The 11,049-nt window shown below is 38.4% G+C and overlaps 1 protein-coding gene across 2 annotated transcripts in view; it reads right to left on the bottom strand.

Moving 5' to 3' along the window:
• Positions 1 to 11,049, bottom strand: part of SSH2 (slingshot protein phosphatase 2) — a 141,336-nt gene that overhangs the window by 22,557 nt on the left and 107,730 nt on the right. For both annotated transcript variants that reach the window (XM_012657319.1, XM_012657318.1), the window contains exon 10: positions 1,774 to 1,820. In XM_012657319.1, coding sequence (XP_012512773.1) covers positions 1,774 to 1,820 — 47 coding nt within the window. The remainder of the gene's footprint in view (positions 1 to 1,773; positions 1,821 to 11,049) is intronic.

Here is an 11,049-nt window from a genome sequence, read left to right as displayed (position 1 = left end):
AAGTGCACATATAAGAATAACATCTATTGGATGTCAGGCAGGGGCGAGTGGGGAGCGGGGAGGAGGAGACGGGTATTGCATACAAACAAAAAAAAAACTCTGCCTCACTCCTAAAGAAATTTTAAGCAGACTCTTTTATTATTCTGGTTGAATTGAGGGTCCTCACCCTTCAGGGGCACTTTCAAGGATCATAATAAGTAAACAATTTATCTAGGCTTAAGCTTCCCAGGCCCAAGGAGGGCAAATGGCAGACACACATAGGATTACAATTTAGGTTTCTGAATTCCTAGCACAGTTCAACTAATTGATTTCTTCTCCTTATTTGCCATTAGACAAGTCACAGTCCTCATATATGTATAAATTTATCTATCATTCATTTGCATTTACTGAACACTCTTTGGTATAAAGCTCTGAGCTAGACACATGTAAGCTATACATAAGACTAAGATTTAGTTTCTGCCTTCAAAAACTCTAAACTCAATTCTTACCAATTTAAAATTCCGAGTTCTATCTATTTGCAAATCTCAAATTAAGCAACCAGATTTTTCCCCTGGAATTCTCTGTATCATCATTTGGCTTGAATCCTGTTCCAAGTTCATTTTAGCAACTATGAAATACCTTTCTTCTGGGGGAAAAAGAAGGGAGTATTTATCTACTAATGTTAAAGATAACCAGAAGGCTGACTTAGAGCTGAGAAAACAGGCAGCCAGCAACCAGTCAGGTACCCATCACTACACCTCTGAGTCTCAGCTGGTCTTATCTCCTCTGTTCACAATGAAGAGTTAGCATGGTAAATTTCAGACATGATTTTTCTCTTCTCTTACTGGGATGATCTGACTTCCTAAGGTGAAGTTCAATGAGAAATTTCATAGGCATTAACTAAGGGAAGAAAGGCAGCTCTTTGCTTGCTGAATGCTCATTATAGCCTCAATTGCTACAATCAAATTCAATAACCATGCTGCTTAGGGATAATTTTCTCAATTTAAGGTAGGACTTATTGTTCAATTTCAGAAGCTTGTCCATTTTACATTCATAACCTAGTCTTCAAGCGGCTTACTCTAAAAGGATATGGAGTCTTAATTATCTGCAGATCCCTAGCACTGTGCTTGTCCCACAGAAGATGCTTAATAAATGTTGAATGACCTGCTCTCTGTGAACCCAACACATGCAGTTCTATGTATTCTTACATAAAAACAAGAACCAAAAACTACATTTGATTTTAAACAGCACCAAAGGTTTTCACATTTGTTTTTGAAAGCCCTTCCATTAAAATAACTGATCTTTCTTGGCAGATAAGGGAAGAAACAGTGGTAGAATAGCTGTTTTTCTTTTTCCTTTTTTTCCCCCCACAGACAGGGTCTTGCTCTGTCACCCAGGCTGGACTCACGGGCCCAAGCAATCCTCCTGCCTCAGCCTCTTGAGTAAGCTGGGACTGTGGGTGCAGGCCATGATGCCCAGGTAATTTTTAAAAAACTTTTTTTACAGACCGGTTCTTGCTATATTGCCCAGGCTGGTCTCAAACTCTTGGCCTCGAGCAATCATCCCACCTCAGCTTCCCAAAACACTGGGATTAAAGGTATAAGCCACTGTACCCAGCCCCGCTTCTATTTTTCTTAGATTACATCTAATCAGATGTAACCTAATCAAGGATCTAATCAGAAGCAACTCTTAAGATTAAAGTTACCCACTGATACCTATTTGATTGGGAAAATGTAAAGGTAAAACAGGGACTTCTGGCACATGGGGGTATCAGCAATTGCTCTGTGTACTTACCCTCGGTTCTGTAAGTCCTCCAAGTTGGAGGCATTCCATTCTGAGCCCTATGGAGCCAAAAACACAAGGACAAGGTTAGGGAATATTAGCAAATCAACTAAATACAACACTTGAAAAGGAGTCCTATGAGGGAAGAAGCAGAGCTTTTAAAAACAAGGCTAATAACATCTACTCAGTGACCCCAAGTGCCAGCCACTTTCTATGTTATCACATTTAGTTTTCACAATTAATAGAGTAAGAAAGTTATCTTCATCTTCATTTTTACAGGTAAGTAAACCAACTCTCATAGAATTTAAATAATTCTTGCTCAGGATCAGAGCAGGAGAGGTGTCTGACCATCATCCAATGTAAGTTAGATGTCTTTTGCTATTATTGCTCATAGTAATCTGATATTTTCCTCAACAGCATGTATCACAATTCACCTTTATATATTTATTTATGTGCTTATTTTCTAATTATTTCCTCCACTATAATATAAGCTACTCGAGGGCAGGAACCAGGTCTCTTGTTCCCTATGGAAACCCACGCATCTTGCCAAGTGCCTGGCACCTGGCAGGTGTTCAATAAACATCTGTTTAATGAACAAAGCAGACTATGCATTAAACCTGGATCTGATTCCAAAGCCCATACTCTTTCTAGCATATTAAGTTGCACCTAAAGAGTAGGGGGAGCAGGATGTGTGTTTGTGTGGGGGAAAGTATGAAATAGCTTCCACCAAATAAATGAGGGAAGCTTAATATACAAAATTTTAATAAAAGGCAAACTTTGGTGGGGGGGGGGAGTTCTACAGATTATCTGGAATACACATCAATTGCTGCATTTGCTTTCTCTTCCTCTTTCCCTTTTCTTTCAGTACCAGTAACACACTTTTCTTCCCTTAACCATGTGAAAGTAATTTGGGCATCATGACACTTCAATACTTGAGCATATATCGTCTAAGAACATTTTCTTACATAATACTGTTATCACATCCAAGAAATATAACATTAATAACTTAATTAATACATTATCCATACTTGAATTCCCACAAATGTCCCCAAAATGTCCTTTATAGTCACTCAATCAAGGATCTCCTTTGCATTTAGTTGTCATGTCTCTATCCTCTATTTCCTTTAATCTAGAACAGTCCATTTCTGCTTTTTGTGGGGGAGGGAGGGACCTTTCATGATACTGACATTTTTGTAGACTCAGATCTGTTATCTCGGAGAAATCCTCACACGCTGAATTTGTCTCATTATTTTCCGATGATTAGATTCAAGTCAAACATTTTTTTGGGTCAGGGTCTTGCTCTGTTTGGACCACAAGGATCATGTTGTATATATACTTCCTACTCCATCATATCAGGAGGCACTCATCAGTTTGTCCCATTATTTGCCATGCTAAGTTTATATTCTTTGTCAAGGTACCTTTGTGTCTGCCACATCCCTCTATTGTAAAGGCTTCCTTAAAATTAATTAGTCATGTATGGATATTTAGTAATCTTTGAAGCCATGTGAATATCCTGTTTCACAGTAGGTTTCACCCTATGGTTTTAGCATCAATTGCTGATCTTGTACAAATCAATTATTTTAGTGGAGGTTATAAAATTATGATATTCTAATTTTATCATTCTTTCTGCATGTTAGCTGACATTTTTCTATAAAAGAGAGCTGCACCTAACCAATCCTTTCATCCTTTTTTTGAGTGTCACTATGGACTCTTGAATTCTTTTTGTGTTTAGTATAATTCATTACCATTATTTATTTATTTTGGACACTTGAATTGTCCTGAATTTAGCCAGTGGAAATCTCTTGAAGCTGGCTCATTCTAATATGACCCATTAGTCTTCCTTGCTTTCTGGTACAAAAAGTTGTTCCAGATTCACTTGTGAGTAGAATGAGCCATCTCCCCAAAGAGTCCTGGTTTCTTTTAATGAAGAATATTTTGTAATCAAGATCTGGGCATTAATTAGGTATGCTCTTAACTACCACGTGTTGCTGCTTCTAAACCTTTGCAGTGGACAGAACTAGGAAAATTTCTAAAAAAAAATTGAGTTTACATTGGTCCTCCAATTCAAAGTCAACACCACAGTGTTCTTCCTCACTCTTGCCCTTCCCGCACCCTAATCCATGGTCAGAACCTTGGTTCCTAACAATTCATTTGCTCTTACAAAATAAATTCAACATTATTACACCAATACAACAACCAACAACAAACATGTTAATTTTGTTGATAGTTCCTTTTTTCCTTGTTATATCTCACTAAGGGGTATAATCAGAGTATCATGCTTAAAAGTTATTTGAATTAATTTCTATGAAGTTATCAATTTGATACACATTTGAGTTAATTTGTTCCTGTTTAATTTTTATGTGTGGGTTTTTTTGTTTTGTTTTGAGACAGGGTCTTGCTCTGTTGCCCAGGCTGGAGTGCAGTGGCGTCACCATAGCTCACGGCAACCTCAAAGTCCCGGACTCGAGTGATCTTCCCACCTCAGCCTCCTGAGTAGCTGGGACTACAGGTACATGCTGAGCCCAGTTTGTATTCAATTTTAGAGTGTGCTTTTTCCGTTCATTTTGATTTAATTTTTTTTTAGAGACAGGGTCTCACTATATTGCCCAGGGTAGGGTACAGGGAGTGATCACTGCTGCTCAGGGACTGCTCACTGCAGTCTTCAATTCCTGGGCTTCAATTGATCTTCTTGCCTCAGCCTCTCAAGTAGCTGGGACTACAGGCGCACACCACCATGCTCGTCTAATTTTTTTATTTTTTGTAGAGATGAGGTCTTGCTATGTTGCCTAAGCTGGTCTCAAACTCCTGGCCTCAAGAGATCCTCCTGCTTTAGCCTACCAAAGTGCCAGGATTACAGGTGTGAGCCACCACACCTAGTCTATTTAAGTTTTTGAGTATGCAAAACTTTTACATGATTGAAAGTCAAAAGTTTATTAAGAAGTAAATTTGGAAGTCTCACTCCTATCCCTATCCCTTCAATTCCTATTAGTAACCATTTTCATTAATTTCTTATTCCATTTATGTTCTATTTTGAAAAAATATAAGCAAATATATACTTACTACCACTTCTTACTCATATTACCAATTCTTACACAGAAGCAGTATACATTTTTGTTCTTTGCTTTCTTCACTTTACAATATATTCTCAAAACCACTCCATATAACAGTTCATAGAGATCTTCCTTACCTTTTCTTATTTCTGCATAGTAGTACTTCATTGGGTAGTGATATAATAGTTTATTCTCCTATGAATGATGTTTCATACTTGTGGAAACATGATTGCTGGGTCAAAGGCTAAATGCAGCTTTGTTAGATACTGCTAAATTTCCCTCCATAGAGTCTGAAACAATTCCATGTTGTGCCACTTTCCTCACAATCTTGCTCGAACAAAATGTAAACTTTTGAATTTTTGCCGATCTGATAGGCATGAAATGTTATCTCAGTGTAGTTTCAATTTGTATTTTTCTTATGGGTAGAAGTGAGCAACTTTTTTCAATGTTTAAGGTCCATTTTCCATCTTTGAGTTACCTGTTCATATCTTCTGAAAAGGTACACATTAAAAAAAAAGAGTTTCCCTCTTTCAGAATTAGAGGCATTAAATGTAATTTAGCATTAGAAGACTTGGGGGTTCAAATTCTGACTCCTTCTCCTACTGTGGGGCACAGGGAAAACTGCTTAATCTTTCTTTACTATCCTTATCTATAAAATGGACCACCCTTCCCACTCCAGTCTTATATATTTAATGAGTACCTTCCCTTCAAATTATAAAGTTTTTCCCATATTAAAATGGAAAAACTTTGTTCTGAACTTCTTGGGAAAGAAAAAAAAAAAGAATAAAAAGAAATGATAAAACTACCTCTCCACTGTGAATCCTCCTGTAGACTCTGTCCTTTCTCTTCCCCCTTCATAATAAAGTCTAATACTCATTTTCTCTATTTCCTCATTCCCATGTGTCTCAACCCACAGCACTCTGGCCTCTGTCCTTATCACTCTTGCTAATGTTACTAATGAACTGTCCTAATTGTCTAATCAGGGGTCACCTTTGTATCCTTATTCTATTGGTCTTCTCTGAGTATCTCTATCTGACATGGCATATCAGTCTTTCCTTCTGGAATTAGACCTGACTGTACAAATGCCTCATCTCATGCCTGGCACAGCAAAGAAGATCAACAAATGTTTGTTGAATGAATGATCAAGTGAGACAAGTAAATGAAGCATTATGAAAACTGTCAAATGCTATGTAAGCACTATAATCATATTACAAGCCATCTGTAACCTGGCTGTTGAACTGGGAGATCTCAAGGACACTATGCTGAAGTTGTATTTAGGAAAAGGTAAATAAGAGATGGATCTTTTCTACAGACCAGGGTTTGGCTGACTTGTTTTCCAAAAACTATGGGAGGTTCTGAAAGCTCTGTGCTCAACCTTAGAAAACTAGCCCCTACACTAAAGAAACAGGCAAGAACTTCAAGGAGACAGACATCAAACGGTAAGGATTGAGTGGTTTAACCAGAGCCAGGGAAATGTGACCACCTCACTTCTTAATTTAGAAATCTAAATCCTCTGTGGAACTCTGTCCAGTTAGATGGAAATAACCCTGATGTGATGGGAAAAGTCCATAGTTTTCATCTACCTGTCCAGAGAGAATTCAATCTGAAATGACATCTATCCAGAGGCAAAATAAATTAAAGGCACTGGTTACCGACTCAATGAAGCCCATCCACATAAATGACTTGTGTTGTGGTTGGGGCTGCTTCAGGTTCAACCTGAAAGAATTGGAGTCAACTAGGTATACTTTTCTGTCCTCAATACAAATGCCATGCATTATTTACTCCCCTGGGGCCCTCCACAGACCCAGTCTTTTTCCCCAACCTGTGCTTTTCAGGCTTACAATGACAGAATTCTATGGAGGTTTCCACCATGTTCCATGTAATGATGCAAAGCATATTCTAATCTTACTGAAGTATAAAAAGAAATCTTTGGACTGTAATATATTTTTAAGTAAGTTCATTTCCATTTTTCACTCTGGTTCCCCCACACTGTAAACTGGCTCTAAGACCCAAGTAACTGATTTCTTTTCAAATGTTATCCTCCAGAAATAGCCTTGCTGGGGGTCCAACTGTCCAAGCAAAATAGAAGAGAAGAGCACATTGTAGCAAGTAAGGATTATACTGGGGGTTCTGCTAAGATAAATACAACTGGACATAATCTCCATGAACTGGCATCCCTGTCCACATTTTATCATACAGCATCTACAGTCTCGATACTGTAAGTCATATTACTGCAGTAACCAGGCATAAACTCTCTATTAATTTTTCCCTTTTTTTTTTTTTTTTTTTGAGACAGGGTTCTCATTCTGTTGCCTGGGCTGGAGTGCAGTGGTGCGATCATAATTCACTGTAACTTCCAACTCCGAGGCTCAAGTGATCCTCCTGCCTCAGCTTCCCTAGTGGCTAGGACTATAGGCACGCTTAGCTAATTATTTTTTTTTTTTTTGAGACAGGGTTCTCATTCTGTTGCCTGGGCTGGAGTGCAGTGGTGCGATCATAATTCATTGTAACTTCCAACTCCGAGGCTCAAGTGATCCTCCTGCCTCAGCTTCCCTAGTGGCTAGGACTATAGGCACGCTTAGCTAATTATTTTTTTGGTAGAGACAGGGTCTCAATATGTTGCCCTGAGCTCAAGCAATCCTCCTGTCTCGGCATCCCAAAGTGCTGGGATTACAGGCGTGAGCCATGCTGCCTGGCCTTAACTTTTCCTTCTAAGAGAAGTTTCTGCCATACGTCTCCAGTTCAGGGACAAAAATCATGAATATGATTAAAATAATCCATTTGATTACTGTCTTATCTATTCACACACCCTTCATTTCTCTGCTCCTACAGTAAAAGTAATCAATCTGATGCTTAATTTTTTTATTCTAAAAAGATCTGTAATGTCAAATTTTGAAAAAGATAATCAGCAGTAAAAATTCTGACTGCTTTTTTTATTCATGAGCAAAATTACTGGTTGTGTGTCCAATATTCTTGTTTCCCTTGCTTAACTAAGAAAGCGCTTGCTTTTCTGCAAAGGGTCTCTGTTCACATCTAGCTTTTTCTCAGCCAAACTGAACAGCCTCCAGGAGAATGGTTGATATTGAAATTTTGTTGGGCAAAGGCTTCTAGCTCAGAGAAGTGGTACACTTGTAAGCGTGTGGAAGAACCTCTTTTTTTAGAAACACTCTGGCTTCCCACCAATCAATTCCCTCTTCTCATTGTAGATTTTCTTTAACCTATGGTCTACACTTTCCCTCTCCATACCAGCTGGATACCTTTCCAAATAAACAGATCTTCCTGTGCAGTACACTGCAGGGCTGAGCATTCTTCCGAAGGGAGGGAAAAATCTTGCTGCTTCTCATCACACAATCTGGTTGAACTCTAGGCATGGCAGCTATGCACAAGAGATGACTTTGCAGAAAATTAACACCATCACTTGCAGCTAGGATAAGACCTCTTTTTCCATGTCAATTGCTGGGAAAACCAGCAGGGCAGAGTACTGGAGAAGAGATAGGGGTTTGGACATAGGATATGGTGGTGGAAACAAAGGGAAGTCACCAAGGAACACATATAATAAGATGTTTAAGATAACCTGTTCACGTACTTATTTTGTTGGTAAAGTGTTAAATTTCAGGATTCTCGAATTTGGAAGTTTTTCTCACCAAATAAGAAAAATATTCACAATGGAAAGAAAATGTCCATTCTCTTGCAAATAAAATTGTGCCTGAAGATGAAGAGATTTTCCTCTGTTTAAAAACATATATGTATATAGACCAGGTGCAGTGGCTCACGCCTGTAATCCTAGCACTTTGGGAGGCTGAGACGGGAGGATTGCTTGAGGCCAGTTCAAGAAGTAAAAAAAAAGTAATGATTTTTTAAAAATACATATATAGATATGTATTTAAAAAGTAAAAAACTCTGTATGCCACTATAATGGTGGATACATATCATAAATTTGTCCAAAACCATATAACACCAAGAAAAAATCCTAATGTAAAATATGGGCTTTGGTTGACAGTGATGTGCCAGTGTTATCAGTTGTAACAAATGTACCACTCTGGTGGAGGATGTTGATAAGAGGGAAGCTATGGATGTGCGGGGACAGGAGGTATATGGGAAGAAAATCTCTGTACTTTCTGCTCAATTTTTTTTTGTTTTTTTTGAGACAGAGTCTCACTCTCTTGCCTGGGCTACAGTGCTGTGGCGTCATCCTAGCCCACAGCAACCTCAAACTCCTGGGCTCAAGCAATCCTACTGCCTCAGACTCCCAGTAGCTGGGACTACAGGCATGCGCCACCATGCCCGGCTGATTTTTTCTATATATTTTTAGTTGTCCGATTAATTTCTTTCTATTTTTAGTAGAGACGGGGTCTCGCTCTTGCTCAGGCTGGTTTCGAACTCCTGAGCTCAAACAATCCGCCCACCTCGGCCTCCCAGAGTGCTAGGATTACAGGTGTGAGCCACCGTGCCCGGCCAATTTTTTTTTTTTTTTTTTAAGAGACAGGGTCTCGCTCTGTTGCCTAGGTTGGAATGCAATGGTGTGATCAAAGCTCACTGTAACCTCAAACTCCAGGGCTCAAGCAATCCTCCTGCCTCAGCCTCCCAAGTAGCTAGGACTACAGGTGCGTAACACCATGCCTGGCTAACTTGCTCAATTTTGCTGTGAACCTAAAACTGCTCTAAAAAATGAAGTCCATACATCACATATGTGTGTGTGTGTGTGTGCATAAACAAACACCTATGTATATATAAATATAAAAGTAAAAATGACTGGAAGGCAATATTATATAACAAATGAAACAGTGATTACCTATCTTGGTGATGATTAAATGTAATAATTTACTGTCCTCTAAAATTTTCTACAATGTATACAAATTATTTCTGTAATAAGAAAAAAATTCAGAAGAATATGCCTGAAATCATATCATGAAATCACAGGATGTATCTACTGGTATAAATACCCAAATGCATTTGTAGTTGATTAGGGAAATGAAATTTCAGGGGATTGTTCTTTCTGCTTAGAGTACTATTAAAATTTGCTTATATGCCCTAAAATATATCACTTGAGAAGGGGGTAGTTTTTGAGTGGGTGGCATCAGAGACACAGGGAAGTATGCCTGAAATAAAACAGGTTGACCGGTCAGAAATTAACTGTATTTGATATTTATCATGTCTATATTCTTTTAGGTGTTCAAATCCAAGTTCAATGGGAAAGTGACTTCCAAGTTTGCAGCTTTGGTCATTTTCTAACGTGAGCTCTTTTTGGCTACAGGCATAATTTGCCCTTCATAAAAATAAGGCTCCATGGAGACAGTTGGGGGCACGGCCTACTTGAATGAGTGATTCATAAGTTTTCTATAGATAACACAAAGATTCTTTCCGACAATACAAGAGCCAGATATATTTGAATCCTTGTGGAAGTATACACAAGAAACAACAAGGCCAGGTGCCTTACAACGGAAAAGCCAATGAGAGTTTTGCAGTATGATTTATATCCAGAAATAGCAACACATATCACATACTGGTGAAGTTAAAGTAACAGAAAAGAATTTCCCCTCCCAGCACACAGCTTTTCATGAGTAATTTCATAGCTATATACCACTATGACTCACTCTAGAGACTCATATACTCTAGAAAGTGGCAACCAGTTATTTCAGGCACAAGCCTTCAATGACACAAAGACTGTCTCGTGAAATAAACCCTTGAATATTCAGAGTGAGGTGATCCAGTTTAGTCAATTCCTGTGAATTTATTCCTCTTCTCTCCTGTTTCCCAGCTTCTAATCATTTCACAGTTCATAAATGTCTTCACCAGAGAAAGGAAGTGAAATTCAAACTAATCGATTTAGTTCCTTGTTAGCCTTTTTGGTCAAAGAGTGTTGAAGTGGACACAAAACAAGGTTTTGGCATTTTCCAATGATTTTAATTATCCTTGTTAACCTTGTTCCCACTACTGGGTAGAGATAAAAACTAGAACTCTTTAACATATGAGAGAAAAGGATTTTAGAAGCTTTTCCCAGTCCATCTGTCAGAGAGGTCTCCCTGGGCTAATTACAAGGTCACTGAATGTTCAGGAACCATGAGGAACAATTTTTAGTCTCTGACTTTTTGGTAATCACAAAAGTATTCGGGGTACTCAAAATATAGCTACAAGGTTTCATATGTTGAAAAGTCCAGTAGTCTCTCTCAGTTATAAGTAGCTCTTGCTTGCTCTGCTCAGATATATCAGATCTTAGACACATTTGGCAGATTTGAAA

This window comes from Propithecus coquereli, unplaced genomic scaffold, assembly GCF_000956105.1.
Source record: "Propithecus coquereli isolate 6110/MARCELLA unplaced genomic scaffold, Pcoq_1.0 Scaffold536, whole genome shotgun sequence".
Classification (NCBI taxonomy): Eukaryota; Metazoa; Chordata; class Mammalia; order Primates; family Indriidae; genus Propithecus; species Propithecus coquereli.
This window is presented reverse-complemented; position numbering and strand designations above follow the sequence as displayed.